The 22,854-nt window shown below is 37.8% G+C and overlaps 1 protein-coding gene across 4 annotated transcripts; it reads left to right on the forward strand.

The window, feature by feature from the left end:
- Positions 1-866: 866 nt before the first annotated feature.
- Positions 867-12,595, forward strand: ZNF300 (zinc finger protein 300). 4 transcript variants are annotated; one of them, XM_043601637.1, is made up of 6 exons: positions 867-1,953; positions 2,663-2,789; positions 3,375-3,492; positions 8,456-8,582; positions 8,827-8,949; positions 10,066-12,595. In XM_043601637.1, exons 3-6 carry the CDS (start codon positions 3,478-3,480, stop codon positions 11,613-11,615), a joined length of 1,815 nt encoding a protein of 604 aa, XP_043457572.1. In that variant the 5' UTR covers positions 867-1,953; positions 2,663-2,789; positions 3,375-3,477; the 3' UTR covers positions 11,616-12,595. The 4 variants fall into 4 exon arrangements, with proteins under 4 accessions (XP_043457572.1, XP_043457651.1, XP_043457722.1 ...); XM_043601716.1 differs by having other exon boundaries at positions 3,449-3,492; XM_043601787.1 differs by having other exon boundaries at positions 867-1,944.
- The last annotated feature ends 10,259 nt before the right edge of the window (positions 12,596-22,854 follow it).

Below are 22,854 nucleotides of genomic sequence, written 5' to 3' on the forward strand. Positions count from 1 at the left end.
ACTTTGGCTATTGTTGGTAGTGCTGCTATAAACATGGGGGTGCATGTGTCCCTTCGAAACAGCACACCTGTGTCCCTTGGATAAATACCTAGTAGTGCAATTGCTATTTTACGCTCTTCCTTGATCAATAGGCCCCTCTCTTTTCCACAGGCCCCTAAACTTGGCTGGTCCCCAAGTTTAACCACATAAAGCAAAGCAATATGTATATGCATAACATCCTCCCTTAACAGCTTTTTCACTGAATCTCAGAACTCCAGAACCTTTTTTTTTTTTTTTAACGTTTATTTATTTTTGGGACAGACAGAGACAGAGCATGAACCGGGAAGGGGCAGAGAGAGAGGGAGACACAGAATCAGAAACAGGCTCCAGGTTCTGAGCCATCAGCCCAGAGCCTGACGCAGGGCTCGAACTCCCAGACCTTGAGATCGTGACCTGGCTGAAGTCGGACGCTTAACCGACTGCGCCACCCAGGCGCCCCGAGAAACATTTTTAAGTGTCCTGTTTTTGCCACTTGCACTCCTACCTGTTGAAGGTTACTGCTAACCCTTCTTAACCCTCTATTTAAAAAAGGGGGGGGGGCGGGGGTGGGGAAAGGTAAGGTTTGATTTTGAGATGCTTGCAGATTTCTGAGAATGAAGTGTTCCCCCTATTGCAACCATCTTTCTGAATAAAATCTCTCATCTAGACCGATTTGTTTTTACTTGACATGATAAAACTGCTCAATGTAAAACTGCTATTCATTTAATTACGTAAGCCAAAAATCTCATGGCTCTTTCAAAAACTGATGATTCAAAAGCATATCTATTTAAGCACAGGAAACATTAGTTAGCACTTTTTTTTTTAAATATAAAAGCCTGAAGTACCTAAAGGTTATGGTAAGTGCTTTGTGGTTCATGATTTTTTCAAGTGATGTTTTCCTGAAATCTAACCTCCTCCCCACTTCCTCTCCATTTTTGTTTTTCAGTCTCCCCTTTCTCGGTCTCAATCTCCCCCCGCGTCTCCCGTGTTGTGTCCCCTAGCTTCCCACTTCTGTTCCTACGCATCCTGCTTTCGGTCCTTCCGGCTCCCACCGCTGTCTACACAGCCCTCTCCTTAGCAGCAGGATCGCTGCCCCTTTTCTCGCCGGCTTCTCCACGTCAACGCTTTGTGCCTCCGTCTCCTCCTCCTCCCTGCCTCTGAATGTTCCTTTTCCCTTCAGGCAGCCTCAGCAACTTACAGCAATTAGTAGTACTAATTTCCCCTAGAGAATCCCTTATAACAGTTTTTAGTATAAAGTTCATTTCTACTGTGGATCCCCTCCTCCGCCCACCAGGGAACTCTTCCACCACTTCGCGCCCACAGTGGGAATCTCCGCGGAGGAACTGTGCCATTCTACGCCTCACCCCCCAAGCTAGGCGAACCTCCCGGTGTAGGCTGTACCATTACAAACATATTTAAGGAGTGCCGTCCATGAGAGTATTTTAACATTCGAAATTCTTCCTCTTTCACCAAATGCAGTCTTCTAGTAGGGGTCGTATCACTCAAATTTCTTCCCCAAACCTGTAAAAGCTCTCTGCAAAACCTCGCACCTAGCTGGTTCGTAAAATCCTCCTCTCCGTCAGCTTGCCCCCTTCCCTGGGGCAGGGGGCTGTGGCACATCCCAAACTCCTGCTCGGAAGGAACCGAATTCCTCCGCGTGTACGGAACTGACCGAATTCCCAAGATGGCGGCTCCAGTTCCGACATAGCACCTGGGGGCGGCCATACTGCCTCCTGAACAAAGCCGCCGAGGATGCGGAGTGGGCAAAACCTCCCAGTACGGCTCGGCGCAGGCTCGGGAGCCCCGCGCTGTGCTCACCCAGACAGGAAGCGGGAGAGTTCAGCAGTATGGCTGTGACAGCCGTCCCGGTTAGAGCCGTGATGGGCGTTTCGAGACCTGATAACGGAGCCGCAAGACAGAAGGCGGGTATGTGCGGTGAGTCTGTTGGATTGATAATAGGAGGGGAGGGGTGTGTGAGGGTTCGTGATTGGAGATTTATGAAGTCACGGGTGGGGAGGTATGTGGGATTCATGTTGGGTTTATTTGGGAGTCAAGGTTGGAGTGAGGTATAAGATTAGTAATTGGGGAATAATGTGTCAGTGATGGAGTTGTCTGTGGGATCCGAAATGGCGTGTAGGAGGACTGGCTGGGGTCAGTAATTGATGGGACTCTGGAGAATCAGTGATTGGTGAGGAGGCTGCGGACTAAATGACCATCCATGTGGTGGTCAGTGATGTAGTGGTCATGGGGGAGTTCTGTGGGTGTGTCATTGCTAGACCCAAGGATTCAGAAATTTGGAGGGAGCAATAATGGGATCAGGGATGATCAGCCCTACTTTTCGGGAAAGGCTTTTACATACTTTAAAGTTTCCACAGGTTTTAGGCAGCCATTGAGTTCTTAAAGGTCAGACCCCTTCGTGGTCCACCATTGCGCCCTTAGCCTGGTTCTCGTCTACCCCCAAAATGGTCATTTTAAAACAAGACCAAATAAATTTAAAAGGATGGATTGTTATCAAAAGTATGATTTTCAGCCTACCTTTTTCTAAGAATTGAAATCATGTTGTTTTATTCAAGAAACACTTACTGAGCACCTGCTGGGTACCCAGAGATGAGTATAACTATTTCTCTTGATTGTTTCCTTCCAGATCAGTTTTGACAACGCCTGGAATACCCCATGTAAAACAGCCTCCCTGTCTTGGGAGCATTCAGTTGCTCTGAACCAGTTCAGTCTTGTCTGAATGACTCCTTCTGGGACTGAGAAAAATTGACGGGGTAATATGCCTTCCTGCATTGGTGTATTCTCTTGTATGAGTGTTTCCAACCTATCACCATTTTTATATGTAGATGACTGCACTGTTGAAAATCTGTAATAATAGTTTAAACAGAAAACATCTTAAAATTAACATTTTGGTCCATGAATATTGATTGGCAAGAGAGTTTGCTGAGTTGGGGGAAAATACAGAAGACCTGTTGGGAGATTATTGGAATTCAGCTGCTGGTTCTTTCTGGGGAATAAGGGAATACATTTCTCAGTTTTCCATTTGGTCATGGCCATTCTTGTTGCTGGAGCAGTCCATCTACAGTTTACTTTATACATATCCATTTATGTTTATTGCCTTATGAGAATATTCTACAAATAGAATTACTGATTCATAGGGAAACAATAAGCTGTTAGTAAGTCAGTGTGAAATATACCTTCACATCTTTACAATTAAACCACCCTGACCAAGTTCTGTATCTTCATAGTGTGGTCACAAGAGGACTTCCTTCACCTAGTGCTTCCTGACCCTCTCAAGGACCAAATAGCCTTATCCCCACTGGTGTCATCATACAGCTGATTCTAGTGGTTGTTTCTAGATTGGTGAATGTGGAAGCAGCAGACGGTCTGGTCTGTGAAAATGCCCATCTGAGCACCAGTTTTGCTTTTTCAGACATCTGCTCTTGAAGAAGAGAGCAGAGAATGATGAAGTCCCAGGTGAGTTGCTTTTGTATTTAATTTTAAGAATTTCCTTCATTTTCTGTCCAACCAAATGGAATAGTGCAGATAGCTAAATTTTGGATTAGGGAGAAGGTAGCCAAAATGAAAGTTAAGACCTAGAAAGCATTTCTAGGGAACATGTAGATAAACCTGGCCTGAAAACATTTTTAAAAACGAATGTACCAGTTTTTCTGATCTTTCTTGAAGACGTCACCACTTAATTGATTTACAGTCCTCTAAAGAGAAAACAGATCAATTTCCCATGGGAAGAAATTCTTTCTTACCACGTAAGACTAAAACAAATTTCCATTCTGGGTCTTTGTCTAGATGATGGAGTACACAGTATTCTTAGCAACACTCCTGTGGTAAATGCAACAGTAGATTTCTGGTAGCTGTATCACGAAACGATCTCTTTTAGAGGGAAGTTATAGTGTCATAGCCAGACTCCGTGAACTTTATCCTTCAGAGCTAGGCTCACCAAACTATTGCCCATAGGCCAAATTCAGTTCTCTATTTTTATGGACAGTTTTATTGTTCACGTATTGTCTGTAGCTGTTTTCCTGCTACAATGGCAGCATTGGGTAAGTACAACAGAGACCGTATGACCTGCAATGCTGAAAATATATGCTTTACTGAAAAAGTTTGTTAGATTTCGGGTTTAGAGGACCTGATTGATTATAGAGGCTTCCTATTGTCCAGTTTTACCTACTGCTAAAATCTAGATAACACAGGATGGGTGCATTTTGAGTGGTCTTCCAAAATCTATTTTTCTCCCAAAGGGCAGTTCTTACATTATAATTCTCCGGCAAAGCTTTGTAGAGCATGGGTCCCTGATACTCCATACCCTTTGCTGTGGTTTCAGATTGTGTAGGATCACTTTCCAACTCGAGGCCAGTTTCTTCTCTGCACTTCCATTTCTAATAGTGTGTAGTGATTTTTCTCCCTGCCAACATTGGCTATGTACATGGTATATAAATTTCAAACTATATCAATGATAAAAATTTAAACCTTTTAACTCTCCTCCTTCTAAGACTATCAGTGTTAACCATTTGTTTGTAATCTTCCAAACCTTTTCAATATAACTATGATTAAGTGTGTACATGTGAAAGTACAAATGTATGAGTGTCTTTTACTTTCTTGTGTTTTTCTTTTGGAGAAATAATGTTACACAGTAAAGATTCCGTGCTGCAAAACTTGCTTTTTAATTGTCCCAGGTAAAGATTTTTGTATACATTTTGAATATCTTCCTATGCCAGTACCTAGAATTCTTTTTTTTTTTTTAATGATTATTTATTTTTGAAAGAGCACAGCGGGGGAGGGGCAGAGAGAGGGAGACAGAGGATCCAAAGCGGGCTCTGCACTGACAGCATTGAGTCTGATGTGGGGCTTGAACTTATGAACCATGAGATCTTGACCTGAGTCAAAGTTGGACACTCAACCGATTGAGCCACCCAGGTGCCCCTAGAATTCTTTATTATCTTAGCGGATGCATGATATTTCTTTCCAGTCTGGTCAAACAGTGACTGTTTTCTTATCTGTAAAATGGTGATTAGAAACCTCATAGGGTTGTTGTAAGAATTAAGTAAATAAAAACCATGCCTGGAATTGTACCTGGGATGGTTTGTTCTAAATTAAGTGTTAATTGTTGGTATTGTTATTATATTGTCATCATTATTATTATCAAATATAGTAATAAATTTTTGCATTAGGAGTGCTCATGTGTATTTTACAGTAAAGCTTAACAGGTGGGTTCTGTTGCAAAAAGATAAGGTTGTTTTGGTTTTTTTCTTGAATGTCAGTAGCTTTAGAGTTGTGCTGTTCAGTGCAGAGCGACCAGCCACATGTGATTACTGAGCACTTGAAATCGGTTAGCCTGAATTGAGGTGTGCCTTAAGTGTAAAATACATACTGAGTTTAGAAGACACAATTCCAAAAAGCACACTAATAATTTTTAAAGGTCAGTTATACTTTGAAATTATATTTTGGATATATTGAGATACCTATATATATTTGAAAATAATTTTCTGAATGTGGCAACTGGAAGGTTTTACATATCTAGTTAGTCTTATATTTGTTGGAGTAGCTTTAGAGAATGAAAATGGATTTTTATTAGCTTAATAAATCCAACTACTGGGGCTTATTAACTGATTGTATGCCTGTTCCTTTAGGAAGAGGGATTTATATTTTTTCCATACTGTCCAGAAGTGAAGTCATTATTTGTACACATATCTATTCTTCCTTTCTTCTTCTAACACCTTCTCTCTTCCATTCTCCCAGTCACCCAAGCCATAAACATTTGTTTGTAGATGATAAGAGTACAATTTCCCACTGATTATACATTATATTTTTCTCAAAATTAACAAAATTTATGCATACTTAGTATAATGAAGCATTTGAGTATAATTCATAAAGCAAAATCAGAATGTTAAAATTACATCTCTTAAACTTCCTGTCAGAATGGATTTTCTCTACATTCCACATTTATTTTCTTTCTCATGTCACTGTTCTTTAGATCAAAAGAATGTAACTGATTAATCCACAGAACTATTCTTAGTTAAATGTGAACTTTATTTTATTTTCTGTAATCTTCATTCATTCCTTTTTTTAGTGAACATTTCTTGAGTACCTAATGTGTGTCACATGCATTGACTGGCTGTGGAGTATCTCAAGAAGATTTCGGTATGGTTTTTTTTCTGGGAGGAATGCAGAGAAAAATTAGGTAAACAGACATGGAAAGTAGCATTGACAAATAAAAAATTTTATAATAGTTATGGGAGCAAGGAACTGTTAAAACAGAGAGGGGGGAACAACCAGCTATATAAGGAGTTAGAAAATAGGCTTAAAAGATTATTGAGCTTTAGATCATGAGAGAAGTAAGATAAGGATGGGAAACAACATTTACAAAAGTAGAGAGGGCAGCAGAGTGGTTTTAGGAAGGCTGAGAATTTGAGGAAAACGAAAATCTAGGGTGTTTCATTGGAAGTTTGACTAAGGGTGTTATTAAAACAATAAAATACAGAAGACCTTGTTTACAATATCAAGGAGGCAGTGTGGAGCTATTGAATCAGAATACCTGCTTTTTAAAGCTGAGAGTTAATCATATCTTCAGTGCCTGACCTCTGGCAAGTGATTACTGAACTACTGTGATTCTAGGTTTTCTCATATGTAAAATGAGAAAGTTAATAAGGTTGTTTTAAGGACAAATTAAATGTTTGGCAGCTTGATGGTGTGAATATGGGACTTGGCGTGGGACTGAGATGATTGAGACTGATTGTATACGAAAGGATAGAACCAGTGGATACTTTTAAGCAGGGGGTGTTGATAGTGGAAACCGTGTTTAATCTGTTTTTGTTCTGAAAGCAATATTTGATAATAATGAAATATTTAGGAGGAAAAGCTGAAAAACATCACTCAGATTCTAGTAGATGACAACTGTGAACATGATGGTGACCTAATTAAAATAGTCCCTTTCCCCTCCAGAAATACCTTACAGCTCTACACTTACCCAAGTTTTTTTTGTGTTAATGTCACATCAATAATCTTATTTTTTTATGAGTGTTTCCTGTACATTTCTCATTATGTCTCTTTTCAGTATTGCTACTGTAATTGGTATACTTCATTATATTACTAGTTATTGCATATATAGAGAGATATCTATATCTATATATATCTATATCTATCTATATATCTATATATATATATCGGAGAAACATTAATTGAGGTGAAGCTATGATTATTTTCCTATAAATTGAGGGTATTACATTATGATCTTCAAGAACACTGACATTCTGTGATTCTCTATATGTGTTTTTTCTCTTTTTAATCTCTTATTTTAAAAGGCTTTTTCTGCTAGGGGCGCCTGGGTGGCTCAGTCGGTTAAGTGCCCAACTCCTGGTTTTGGCTCAGGTCATGATCTCACAGTTGTGGGTTCCAGCCCCACATCAGGCTTTGTGCTGACAGCATGGAACCTGCTTGGGATTCTCTCTCTTCCCCTCTGTCTGTACCTCCCCTGCTCGCTCCCTCTCTCTGTGTCTCTCTCACTCTCTCAAAATAAATAAAAAAGGAACATTAAAAAAACCCAAAAAACAAAAGCTTTCTCTGCTCTGTAATTATTAATAAAAATCTTCCCATGTTTTGTTACTTTTATGCTCTTGGCTATATTTTTAGAATTTAATTTTTTGCTTCATCTAGAATGTATATTTTGCATTTCTCAAGACATAAAATATGGTGTATTAGTTTTCCAGGGCTACCTTAACAACAGACCACAGATTGGGTAGATTAAACAACAGAAATTTATTGTCTCAAAGTTCTGGAGGCTAGAAGCCAAAACTCAAAGTGTCAGCAGGGTTGATTCCTTCTGAAGGCTGTAAGAGAACAATCTTCCAGGCCCCTCTCCTTGGCTTATAGGTGACCATCTTCTCCCCATGTCTCTTCATATCATCTTTCTTCTGTGTGTGTCTGTCTCTGTGTTCAGATTTCTCCTTTTCATACGGATATTAGTCATATTGGATTAGGGTCCATCCTAATGACCTCATAGAACTAATAAAATCTGCAGTGACCCTGTTTTCAAATAAGGTCACATTCTGAGAAACTAGCAGTTAGCATACAACATATGAATTTTAAAAGCATACAATTAATTCTACCTTTAACATATGGATTCAACATTCTTCCTTTCCTGTTAACTCTCCAGTTGTTTCAGTATTATTCTTTGAATAATCTGTTTTCCTCTCAGTTATTTGAATGCTGCCCTTATGATTTATTAAATTACCATTTGTATTAGGTAGGCATTTTGATTTACCTCTTCTGTTTTCCTAATCTGTCTCTTCTTGTAAAGACAAGATTTTGTGCTGTTTCTCCCAAATACTATGATAACAAAACTAGGTGTAGTTGTAGTTTTATATACTATAGTAGGAATGATGAGAATGGTCACTTCAGACTGAACAGGAAAATACTGTTACAGGGGTTGGTATCATTCAAGGATGTGGCTGTGGATTTCACCCAAGAGGAGTGGCAGCAACTGGACCCTGCTCAGAGGACCCTGTATAGAGATGTGATGCTGGAGAACTTCAGCCACGTGATCTCATTGGGTAAGGATGGCTTCCCTGCATCACTCAGACTTGTCCAACCAAGGGCCTTTCCTTATCAGGTGCTGTGCTTAAGTGGTTCCTGAGATGTATAATGACTTACGGTCTTCAGACCTTCCCAAACAGAGGTCATGGTGTTTGCTGAGGGTCAACTGGACTGATTCATTGTAGCCCTTCTGAAACAACACCTTCTCTTTTTTCCTTCAGTGCCCCCAATCCCAATTCCTCTGTGATTTCCACTTAATAGGATATCCAGTTTCCAAACCAGATGTCATCTCTAAGTTGGAACAAGGGGAAGATCCATGGATCATCAAGAGAGACGTATCAAATTGGATCTATACAGATGAAAATCAGGCAGATGGGAGACAAGGGAAGTGAAATCTCAGATTGTTATGTTTTCTTAATTGATTGATGCCTGAGGCTGACGTTTTGTCCTTATCGAGATTTCTTATTGTTTGTTCCTGTGCTGAGAATTTAGTAGGCATTTGACAAATAATTAAATAATTCTGAACCTTTATAAGGAGGAGCTATTTCTTATTGATCTTCTTCCTTTCTGCATATATGTATATCTTTAACACCTTTTATGAAAAGGCAATAGAAAGGCAAATTCCTCCCAAGAACATAGGTTGTACTTTACATGGTAAGACCTCCAGGCACATGGTGTACAAAATTATCTGTCAAATATAGTTACCATTTTAAAAGTTCAGAGAAAATGCAAGTCTAAATATGCAGCAGAATTTGAGAAGGTGTTTTTCGGAGCGTGCAGCTGTAGCTGCTTTGAAACATACTAAGTGTTGGTGATGCTGAAGGAGGAAGGTGAAGGCAGATTGTGGTGGGGAGAGGGTGTATGAATATAACTTTGAAGGTAGAGAATGAAGGCTTTTCTGGGAGAACTTTGCTAGTTTGTGTTGGTATATATAGAAGGTGTTATGGGAAGTAGTGGAATATAAGCTTGGATTCTTGGTGTGAATCTGATACTGAATCCATAGCAGGATCTTGGATTTTTCTGTTGTTTGTGTTAGTTTTTAATTAGGAAAGTAGACTGAAGAGAGTTAAAATATTTTGAGTACAGAAGGGACCTTGTTTCTTTGGATAATGGTCACAGGATAATAGTTAAGTATATATGTAGCAAATGGTTTATAAGATAAATGAATTCAGAAAGTGAAAAGGATTTCCATTCAGAAAGCAGGAGAAATGGGAAAATTCTAGAAGAATAATCCACGATTAGAGTGATAATAACCCAGATACATTTCTATTTCCTTCAGGTCTAATTTTTCTCTTTAATATCCTTTTCCATCCATTCATCTGATCATACTTTATGCTGACCTGTGTTAGGAGATGGCCTGTCTCTGTCCCTGTGTTCTGAGTTCATCAACTACATTGGATTAATCATTTGTTCTGTTCTTCTGCATTATGTTTATTGTTCTTTTTGTTTGTTTGTTTATTGTTCTTTATAATTGTTTTATTTTATCTTTCTTTCTTTTAGACAGGAAAAGTAACCTTGACAACCCCAAATCATGTATTTTGGGGTCTGTTTCCTTCCATAATAATATCCTGAAAGGAGTCACAAAGGATGGTTCATTGTACTCCATTTTAAAAGTCTGTCAAGATGATGGCCAGCTACAGAGATGTCAGGAAAACCAAGACAAGCTTTTCAGGCAAGTAACAGTCATCAGCAACAAAACAGTGACTGTGGAGTCAGGCCATAAATATAATGCCTTTGGAAAAATATTTCAAGAGTGCATAGAGCCAGATACTTTAAGACAAAGATCCCATAGCTATGATGTATTTAAAAAGAACTTGAAATATAATGCTGATCTACGTAGTTGTAATAAGAGTAATTCAAGAAAAAACCCTGATGAGAGTTTGGGATGTAGAAAATCATCTAGCTATGGTGCATCTGATTCTAATCTTGAGAAAATTCACAATGGAGTAATGCCCTGTAATAACAATCAGTGTGGGAACATTTTTAGTAGTAAACAATCCCTTATGCAATATCAGAATGTTGAAACTAAGGAGAAAACCTGTGTGTGTGTTACATGTGGAAAAGCCTTTGCCAAGAAGTCACAGCTTATTGTACATCAACGAATTCATACTGGAAAGAAACCATATGATTGTGGTGCATGTGGGAAAGCCTTCAGTGAGAAGTTTCATCTCATCGTACATCAGAGAACTCATACTGGGGAGAAACCTTACGAATGTTCTGAATGTGGAAAAGCCTTCTCTCAGAAATCTTCCCTCATTATACATCAGAGAGTTCACACTGGGGAAAAGCCATATGAATGTAGTGAGTGTGGGAAAGCCTTCTCCCAGAAATCACCCCTCATTATACATCAAAGAATTCACACTGGAGAGAAACCTTATGAATGTAGAGAGTGTGGGAAGGCCTTCTCCCAGAAGTCACAGCTGATCATACATCATAGAGCTCATACTGGAGAGAAACCATATGAATGTACTGAATGTGGGAAAGCCTTCTGTGAGAAGTCCCACCTCATTATACATAAAAGAATTCACACTGGGGAGAAACCCTACAAATGTGCTCAATGTGAGGAAGCCTTCAGCAGGAAGACGGAACTCATTACACATCAGTTAATTCATACTGGGGAGAAACCTTATGAATGTACTGAATGTGGGAAGACCTTCTCCCGGAAGTCACAGCTCATCATACATCAGAGAACACATACTGGAGAAAAGCCCTATAAATGCAGTGAATGTGGAAAAGCCTTCTGTCAGAAATCACATCTCATTGGACATCAGAGAATTCACACAGGAGAAAAACCTTATATATGCAGTGAATGTGGGAAAGCCTTCTCTCAGAAGTCTCACCTCCCAGGGCATCAGCGAATTCATACAGGAGAAAAACCTTACATATGTGCTGAATGTGGAAAGGCGTTTTCCCAGAAGTCAGACCTTGTTTTACATCAGAGAATTCATACTGGGGAAAGACCCTATCAATGTGCTATCTGTGGGAAAGCCTTCATCCAGAAGTCACAACTCACTGTACATCAGAGAATTCATACAGTAGTAAAATCATAATGAACTGAACGCAGAAAAGCCTTCAGTATTAGCTCAAGCCTTAATAAATACTAGGAACCTGATTGATTTGATATTTATGAGACATCTTTATAGATGTCTGTAGTGTGGTGATACCCAACTCAGCAAAGATGATGGAAAATAATCATAAATGAAGAACATTTTCAACATGGTGTGTAAAACTTTTAAAGTTATGTATATAGAATGTTGTCAAGTTACATATTCTATATTATATCACATTAATAATAACCAGACATTGTGAAATAGCTAATATTAGCTTGGCATCATTTTGGCCATACAGTAATTCTCTGTAAAGGACATGAAGAAAGCTTGAGTTAAATAAATAAATAAATAAATAAATAAATAAATAAATAAATAAATTCCTAGAAACTACATTATAAGGAGGGGCTTAGCATGACCCCTAAAGATACATGTAAAATTCTTGTACAAAGATGGAAAGATAGGTGGATCAGATGATGTTTATACGTTTTCCCATCTCAATCATATAAGTTGACCTGTCTCTCTGGAAGGATCCTGGATCTTGAAATTGGTGCTACTTGACCAGATCACCCATTTATTCTCCCTCGCTGGGAGTTTGGTGTTGTGGAAATGCTTTGGTACTGAACCAGATGGTCTTGTGTTCTAATACTGGCTCAGCTACTCGCAGATTGTGTAACTTCAAGCAAGCCTGCTTCACCCATCTGAATATTTCCTATCAGTAAAAAAAAAAAGTATAGTGAAGAGTACATTTTCATTTATTATTCTTTTTGTCTTTCATTTCCATGCAGTTGGATGCTAAGACTAATATGTAAAAGCTACATCTAAACTTGTATTTCAGACACTCTGCTTTTGATAACCCATTCCCAGGACTGTTCATTTTACTGTTTTTGACCCTAGTGGCCTTGATTCTTGGTATGTTCAAGTGACATTTTATTATGCATTTGTTGTTTTTTACATACATTTATAAACTGGTGGTTACACATAAAGATCACATCTAATGTCTCTTCAGTTATTTTCTGATTCCTGCCCTGCAGCCCCAACTGTTTTCTCTGGGAACAAAGAACACTTGTAGAGAAAAACTCTTCACAGGCTTAAGAACTTAATATTTCTTTTTTTTTTTTTTAATTTTTTTTCAACGTTTTTTATTTATTTTGGGGACAGAGAGAAAGAGCATGAACGGGGGAGGGGCAGAGAGAGAGGGAGACACAGAATCGGAAACAGGCTCCAGGCTCTGAGCCATCAGCCCAGAGCCCGACGCGGGGCTCGAACTCACGGACCGCGAGATCGTGACCTGGCTGAAGTCGGACGCTTAACCGACTGCGCCACCCAGGCGCCCCAAGAACTTAATATTTCTAAAATACCTCCTCTCTTTGCTTTGGTTGTCTATTCCTGCATGAGCAGCTTTAGATGAGGACCCTTGCTAGAGGTTTCTGCAGAAGAGCATTCCTGGCACAAAGGAGAATGTCTGTATACTTATGTTCACATAGTTCTTTATATAGTTTCCACTTGATTCTTTCACATTTCCTGCCCACCAGATCCTCTTCCTCAATGGCTGAACTGTCTGTTGTGAAAAGATGGGAACCCCCTGGGTGAGAACCTCTTCAGGGGCTGCCTAACATGGATGTGGGAAATTCCTAGTCCGTGCACGCAAATTCTTGGTCTCATTATGAGCAGTGAGCTGAGAACACTGTCATCAGATGTAATTGACAATTCATACCAGGGAAAGAATGCTTAGGAGTACATGTTTTGGGTTGAGCTGCTCTGATGTTTTCTCGTGGAAGACATCCCAACTGATGTCTTACAAAGGCATGAGAAGGATAAATAAATAAATAAATAAATAAATAAATAAATAAATAAAATTTTAAAAAGGATAAGAAAAAAAAAGGAACATATCGGGAATACATAGAAATTTAATGAAGAGTGTGTTCTATATAGTGACAGATACAGAACTTATGTAGATATAACAAAGATTCATAATTCCTACTTTGCAAGCCTCCCATTTGATTTTCTGCTGTCACAAACCTCCAAGCAGCCTGTTGATCTGATAATGGGCTTCTATAAACATCCAAATTTAGACTTAGCACCTACTGACTTAATACTTCACCATACTTTTTTAATTTTTTTGAGCATTTTGTTTTTTTGAGCATTTTATTAGAGGAGCTGATCAGTGCAATGAAGCAAGAATAGGAAAATGGGCATCGGATTAAAAAGGAAAAAGTAATAAGGACATAGATGATGCAGTGGTGTATAAGGAGAACAAAAATAACATTAAATATTAGAAATAAATGAGTTTAGTTGCTTTATATAGTTTTAATATTAAAAAGTAAACTAATTCTACATATCAGCAGAGTGAAAATTTAAAAATGCCATTTACATTAGCATAAAAAATATGAACCCCCTAAAGTAAGTCTAATCATGGAGTATAGAACTTCTATATAGAAAATTATAAAACATTACTGAATAAATTAAACAAGGCTTAATTAAATAAACTGAGAGACTTACCAAGTTTTTTGGTTGAAAGACTCAATATTAAAGATGCCCATTTCCCCCCAAAGTGATCTGTATATTGTTGGGGAGATGAGAAAAATTGAAATCCAAAGGAATAAGCCCATCCATAAATACAGAGTTAGCTTATTTTATTATTGAGCAACAACAAAATACCAGATAGCATGCAGGTAACCAGCAACTGGCTACAAATTTCTGTGTGGATTTAGCTCTATTATGTGGAATGAAAGCTACAGTTGTTATGAATCATCCCACTGTTAGTAAGTGGCAAGGACTCCATTTTTATCAGTAGTTAATTGAGCTTGCTCTGATGCCCTGTTTTGCTTAATTCTGTATCAGGCTTATTCTGATAGTCCATTCTTGATAAGTTTTGACAGTACCTCTTACCATGTTTGCCCATGGCACCGAATCTAGGACATATCATTATATCCTTCAACGTCCCTGAATAAAGATCAATTTCCCACGGTATTCAATGCATTTTATATCAAAACCCCAATAAGCTTTCTTTTTTTGAAATTTTTACAATTTAATTATAAAATTACATATGGAAATGCTAAAAGGTAAGACTAGCCAAGATACTTTTGAAGAGCAAATTTGGAGAACTTACCAGACTAAGATTTTCCATAAAGTGATAATTAAGACAATGTATTGCACATGGGCGGCCAAATAGACCAATGGTAAGAAAATCTAGAAACATAATTACCTAGAGGTATTTGAATTACGACAAATATGGCGATGTAGAACAGTAGGAGAAATGTTGTGCTTCAATAAATGCTTCTGGCTCAGTTATCCATACGGGTAAAACAGAAAATGAAAACATAATTACTGCATACTATTCACAAAATCAGTTCCACCTAAACCTGTAATAGAGGGAAATGTATTGCAGTAAGTACAGATCAGACAAGAAGAAAGCCCGAAAATATCTAAGCATCCAACTCAATAGGTTAGAATAAAAAAGTATGGTGAACTACAAGAAAGTAAAAAAGGAAGTGATAAAAATAAGATTAAAAATGGAAAAAAAGAAGTAGGAACAACAAAATGTTGACTAAAAAGATCATTAATACCATGGCAATACAAAGAAAAAGGAGGTATAAATGTCCATAGCAAGCAATGAAAGGAAACAGCATCACTTCAGAATCTACAGATAATTAAAGGATCTTAAAAAGATTTGAATACAACTAAATAAAAAATGCCGATTCATACATATATTCCAGAAAAGAGAGGAGCAAGGATTTCTAACATATTTTATGAGGCTAGCACTAATCATGACGCTAAAGCCAGACAGAGACATTATAAGAAAAAAACATTTGGTGGCCAATGTTTTTCCTGAACATAGACCATAGCCATCCTTAACAGAATATTTGCAAATCAGATTTAGCAATAGTTTAAAAGGAAAGTACATCACGGCCAAGTAGTGTTTAACTTAAAAATGCAAGGTTGGTCCAATATATGAAATTAATTGGTGTCATTCATCATATCAGCAGCCTAAAAAAAAAAAATAATAAATAACCATGTGATCATTCAATGATGCAGAAGATTGACAAAAATTCCACATCTTTTTAGAGCAAAAACTCAGTGAACTAGAAACAAAGGATAGCTACTTCATAGTGTTAAAGAGCATCTATAAAAAAAAAAATCTAGTCATCATATTTAATTGTGAAAGACTAAATGCTTGCCCCCAAGCATTTTTTTCATTTGGCAAATGGTCAAAGATGTTTGCTTTGCTCTCCCTAGTGAACATTGTGCTGGTGATCTTAGTGCAGTAAGGAAAGCAAGAAAGGGAAGGTGGTTGTGGTAGTGCAGCATACCTTTGGGGAAGGAAGAAATAAAATTGTCTCTATTGCAGACAACCTGGTCTTCCACATAGAATATTTCAAAAACTACAACAACAACCACAAAACTAATAGACTTAATAAGTGGCTCTTGTGTGGAATTTTAAGAAACAAATGAGCAAAGGGGGAAAAAGGCAAACTAAGAAACAGACTCATAACTATAGAGAACAAACTGGTGATTACCAAAGGGGAGGTGAATGGGGGGATGGGTTACATAGGTGATGGGGAGGGGCGCCTGGGTGGCTCAGTTGGTTAAGCCTCCGACTTGACTTCGGCTCAGGTCGTGATCTTACTGTTTGTGAGTTCAAGCCCCACATTTGTGTCTGTGCTGACAGCTCAGAGCCTGGGGCCTGCTTCCGATTCTGTGTCTCCCTCTCTCTCTGCCCCTCCCCTGCTTGTGCTTTCTTGCTCTGTCTCTCAAAAATAAATAAACATTAAATAGGTGATGGGGATTAAGGAATGCACTTGAACTGAGCACCAGGTGTTGTATGGAAGTGTCAAATCACTATATTGTACACCTGAAACTAATATTGAACTATATGTTAACTAACTGGAATTTAAATAAAAAGTTTTTTTTAAAAAAGTGACTCTTGAAAAAAATAAATGGAGAGATAGTGTGCTTACAGATGGAAAGAGTCAGTGTTAAGATATCAGTTCCCCATAAATTGATGTGTATGTTGAATCACCCACAAAAATATTCCAGCAGGCATTTTTGTAAAAAATGACAAGCTGATCCAAAAATTTATATGGAGGTGCATGTGGATGGCTCAGTTGCATAAGTGTCCGACTCTTGGTTTCAGCTCAGGTCATGATCTCATGGCTTTGTTGGTTCAAGCCCCACATTGGGCTCTGTGCTGGCAGTGTGGAGCTTGCTTGGGATTCTCTCTCTCTGCCCCTTCCCCACTTGTGCTCTCTCTGTCTCTCTCAAAATAAATAAATAAACTTAAAAATTTCTATATGGAAATGCAAAAGACCTAGCATAAACAAAATACCTTTTGGTCGGTTGGGGGGGGGGGGGGGCGGGGGTGTGGTAAGAAGAGTCATATTACCTGATTTCAAGGTTTGTAAAGTTAGAATAATCAAGTCTGTGGTATGGGTGTAAGAATAGATAGGCCAATGGAACAGGATAGAGTCTAGAAACCAAACCATACATATATGGACAACAGATTTTTAACAAGGTCATCAAAGTAACTCAATGGACAAAAGGTAGTCTTTTCAACAAATAATGCTGGAACAATTAGAAATCCATTTGCAAAAACAACCAAAAAGAATTTTGATCCATAGTTACACACCTTTTACAAAAATCAACTTGAAATAGGTCATGCATATACACGTAAAAGTAGAAACTATAAAGTTCTAGAAGCAAACAGAAGATAACTGACTTTCGTTATTCAATGGTTTTTCAAGCAAGAAATAAAAAAACCCCACGGCATGAAATTAAGAATTGATAAATTAGAGTTCATTATAATGATAACTTATGTTATTTGAAATGCACTGTTAAGAAATTGCCATAGTTACAATACTTCAGATTCATCCTGCATATTGCCTCTGCCAGACCTGGTGTCAGTCATTCCTCCAAACAGCACTGGTTTCTTTTGTGGGCAATGGTATTTGAAAACCCCAGTCTGTCTGCCACAGGTACTCATATCCAATGGGGTGTCACTGAGTCTTGACCACCTTCAGTGGACATGGCAACAAATCAGAACATACTGTTTTAAATTATGAGTTTATACTGTTACATTAATATTTTTCATAAAACCCTGATATTTTACTAGTATTTCTTTCATCTTACACTGAAAATAATGATTCCTAAACACATTAGCAGAATTATGTAATTATTTTCTCTTATAGTATGCTTAAACAAATATCAAATATTCAACACTAATATTACTATAACAATAAATGAACAAAACTTCAGATGAACAAAATATTCTTATGTTGATAACCTTCTTCATAATATTTTTCCAGTTCAATGGCTATAAAAATTCAACCAAGTTAAAAATAATTACATTAACAAGCTAAAATTGCAAACTGATAAGTATCTAAGGAAGCATAGTCATGTATTAGATGGTCTATGAAAGCTCAAATTCTCCCTTCTTACTACCCATAAAATTCTCTTTTTAAGTCATCTTTGCAGATGAATCATTGACATACTTCCCCACGTTGATTCTTAAGTTCATATTCTAGATGTCTTTTTTGTTTTCTCATTACCAGCTCTATATCGTGCTTACCCACCAGGCATAGCCATGTCATCATCATTTCTATTCATATCATTACAACTAGGAATTTCATCTTCCTTTTGTGCCAATGAAAGACTTGATGTTTGAGTCCTTATCTGTAATAGCTCCAGAAGAACCCAGTCAGTCATCTTAATGAGGACCTCCTGTGGTACATCATATTGTGATATGAACTGAGGATTATACATTCTAATGGCTTATGCTTTAAGTGGATTAGAGGTTTTGAAAAATTCCTGCCACGGGGAAATAATGTATTTCTGAGTTGGTGAGACTGAAAGATCACAGAATTCTCTAGGAATGCATTCAGTCACTGCCTAGCACTTACTCGTGCAAATCTGGATTTGTGAGAGATCTCAAGTAATCCTTGAGATGGTTATCTGGAAACTTCTCCAGTCTCCTGAATGACTATACTTCTTTCACACCACCAGGAGCTTCATAACTCTGATGGTAATAGACTGCACACCCATCATGACTTACCTCTTTACCATACAATGCATGCCATGTGACCACAACCTCTTGGAATCTTTTCACCAGATTAAACAAGATAGCATCTTCACACAAAGGCTGTAGCAATATTTTAAAGCAGGAAAGCTGTTTTGGGAGCACACAGTTTTGTATCATCAAAACAAAACAGAAAACTGTTTTTAACGCCTTTCCTTTATACCTAACAGAAAAATCAAAATATCCGACAAACAAAAGAGCTACTTAGTTTTCATTTTTCAGAAGTCATAATTCAAACCCAGGTATTCTGATTTCAGAGTCCACACTTATAACCACTGTGTTGTGCTGCCCCTCCTGCTTTGCTCTCCCTTCTAAACTGTGCTTTGAGCTAGTTCATGCTTTGTTATGCCTGCACAAAGGCAGCATATAGTTGCTTTCTATTCAGCAACCTTCATTTTCACCAAAAAAGATCTGCACTTAAAAAAACTTTTTAGGGGCGCCTGGGTGGCGCAGTCGGTTAAGTGTCCGACTTCAGCCAGGTCATGATCTCGCGGTCCGTGAGTTCGAGCCCCGCGTCAGGCTCTGGGCTGATGGCTCGGAGCCTGGAGCCTGTTTCCGATTCTGTGTCTCCCTCTCTCTGCCCCTCCCCCGTTCATGCTCTGTCTCTCTCTGTCCCAAAAATAAATAAACGTTGAAAAAAAAATTAAAAAAAAAAACTTTTTACATCTCTATTCAAAATTTTATCTTAATCCTAAAGCTTTGGTGTTCAAAAAGGACCAATCCTACATCCTGGCAGTGAGAATTGGTTGGAAACACATAAACATGGGGGCACCTGGGTGGCTTAGTCAGGTAAGCATCTGACTCTTGGTTTCCTCTCAGGTCATGATCTCATGGTTTGTGGGATTGAGTCCTGCATCTGGCTCTGTGCTGACAGTGTGAAGCCTGCTTAGGATTCTCTCTCTCCCTCTCTCTCTGCCTCTCCCCCACTCATGCTCCCTCAAAATAAAGAAACAAACACACATTTAAAAAATTGTTCTGGAAACACATAAACATGAAAATCAGGCTGGATTTTTTAATAAGCTAAGAAAACCGGTGTATAAAGAACATTGGAGAGACCACTGATGCTACATACTCAGTGAACCCCCCTAAGCTTTGTCCTTCTAAGATTGGACCATCTAGAAATATAGTACCTTGGGAGGTATGTCCTGATTAATGATACTCTCTTTTTGTTGCAGGTGATGCCAAAAAATTACCAGCAGACACTGGCTCTGGATTTTGTTGAGATGATCAAGAGAAAGCCTGATCAGATGTCTCATATTGCTTTAGGATTCCTTATCTAAGGAAAGCCTTGGTGAGCTCCTGGATATGGCTGTCTGAAGAAGGTCACACCATCCATAAGTATACCTATGAAAGGTAGTCCAAACCAGCCATTAGAGGGGCATTATGGTCACATAATGGCAAAACATGATCATGAACACATTGTAAGAGTCTCATACTATATACATGAAGTGGTACATTCCTTGCAGGTAGATTGGGACAAGCTGGAAGTATATGGTAGAAATGCTAAATAAACTAAAATAACTAAACATTTATAGCTAATAATCCAAAAAAAGGATAAAAAAGAATAACAAATATACAATTAATCCAACAGAAGGCAGAAAAAGGGAAAAGATAGCAAAAGATAGGACAAATAGAAATCAAAATTGAGATGATACACTTGATCTAACAAATATATGTTTTCACATTAAATATAAATGATCTAAACACCAATTAAAAGAGTAGGTTGTCATATTGGATAAAAAGGCACAGCCCAAATTTATGCTGCCTGTAAGAAGCACACTTTAAATATAAAGACACAAATAGGTTAAAAGAATGAAAAAAGATATACCAGGCTAACTCAAATTAAAAGTATAGAATGAACTGTATTAATATTAGACAAAATATATTTCAGAACTAAGAATAATTACAAGGGATAAAGAAAAACATTTCATAATGATAAAGGGGTCAGTTTATTAAGAGGATGTAATCCTAAAAGTTTACACACCCAATAGCTGAATTTCAAAATACATGAAGCAAAAACTGATAGAATTATATGGAAAACTAGACAAGTTCATAACTGTAGTTGGAAATTTCAGTCCCCTCTCTTAATAATTAATTGAACATGGAGATAAGCAATCAGCAAGGATAGAGACAGATTTGAACATCCTCACTACCAACAAACTTGACCTAATTAGCATTTGTAAGAACATTCCATCTAACAACAACAGAATACACATTGCTTTTAAGTGCATGCAGAACATTTACTAAGGTAGATCATATTAAGGGGTCATAAAACAAGTCTCAATAAATTTAAAAAGTAAAGTGTATTTTCTGAGCACAACAGCATTAAGTTAGGAATCAGTAAAAAAAGTATCTCCCAATATTTGGAAACTAAATACATCTTTCTGAATAATCCACTGGTCAAAGAAAAAATTAAAAGGGAAATAAAGTATTGTGAACTGAATGAAAATGAAAACATAACATATCTAAAGTTGTGGATGCCTCTTAAAGCAGTACTTGAAGGGAAATGTAAAGCACTAAATACCTTTATTGGAAAAGATGAAAGGCTATGGCCTCTCACTTTCCACCTTAAGAAGCTAGTAAAAGGGAAGAATGAAACCCATGGTAAAGAGAAGAAAGGAAATAATGAAGTTCAGAGAACAAATCAAATGGGAAAAAAATAGAGCAAATACAGTTGACCCTTGAACGATGTGGGGGTTAGGGGTGCCAGTCCCCCATGCAATTTGAAAATCTGCATATAACTTTTGATTCCCCCAAAACTTTACTAGTATGCCTACTGTTCTCTGAAAGATTTACTGATAACATATAAACAGTTGATTAACACATATTTTGTGTGTTGTATGTGTTATACACTGTATTCTTACAATAAAATAAGCTAGGGAAAAGATAATATTAAGAATATCCTAGGGGCGCCTGGGTGGCGCAGTCGGTTAAGCGTCCGACTTCAGCCAGGTCACGATCTCGCGGTCGGTGAGTTCGAGCCCCACGTCGGGCTCTGGGCTGATGGCTCAGAGCCTGGAGCCTGTTTCTGATTCTGTGTCTCCCTCTCTCTCTGCCCCTCCCGCGTTCATGCTCTGTCTCTCTCTGTCTCAAAAATAAATAAATGTTAAAAAAAAAAAATTAAAAAAAAAGAATATCCTAAAGAAGAGAAAATAACATCTTAGTGCTATACTGCATTTATTGGAAAAAATATGTGTATAAGGAGACCCATGCAATTCAAACCTGTGTTGTTGGAGGATCAACTGTAAAAGAAAGCAAAAGTTGGCTTTTTGAGAAGATTGATGTGAGTCACAGTCTCATCAGGATAAAAGAGAGAAAACGATCGGAATCAGAAGTGACAGAAGTCACATAACTACAGATTCTGCAGACATCCAAATAATAAGAAAATATTATGAACATCTTAATGCCGGTAAACCTGATAGCTTGGATGAAAGGGACAATTCCTGTGAAAGATCAAAATACAAAAATCAATGTATATCTACATAGTAACAACAAACAGAAACCAAATTTAAAAACAGTGCTAGGGTCATCTGGGTGGCTCAGTTGGCTAAGCGTCCAACTCGATCTCAGCTCAGGTCTTGATCTCAGGGTCGTGAGTTCAACCTCTGCGTTGAGCTCGGTATTGGGCATGAAGCTTACTTAAAAAACAAAAACAAAAACAAAAAAACCAGCACCAGTAATAGCATTAAAATATGCAATATAAATATACCTAATAAAATATATGCAAAACCTATACACTGAACACTATAGAACACTACTGAGAGAAATAAAAAGAACCCAAATAAATGGAAAACTGTATCTGGTTGGTTGGGCAGAAGACTCAAGATCCCAAGTTTCCCCAAACTGGTCTATACATTTGACATAATCCCTATCTAAATCTCAGCAGGCAATTTTTGTTTGTTCGCTTTTGTAGAATTTGGCAAGCTGATTCTAAAATTCATATGGAAATACAAAAAACGTAAACAAGTCAAAACATTCTTGAAAAGGAAACATAAATTTGGAGAGCTTCCTACTCAATTTCAATACTTTCTGTTAAAGCTACAGTATCAAGAGAGTGTGATACCAGCTTAAAGTAAGATATATATGACTCCATTTATATGATGTCCTGAAATAGGCTCAATTAATCTCTGGTATAAGAAATCAGATTTGTACACCCAAAACTAACAT

This window comes from Prionailurus bengalensis, chromosome A1 (assembly GCF_016509475.1).
Source record: "Prionailurus bengalensis isolate Pbe53 chromosome A1, Fcat_Pben_1.1_paternal_pri, whole genome shotgun sequence".
In the NCBI taxonomy this organism is placed as follows: Eukaryota; Metazoa; Chordata; class Mammalia; order Carnivora; family Felidae; genus Prionailurus; species Prionailurus bengalensis.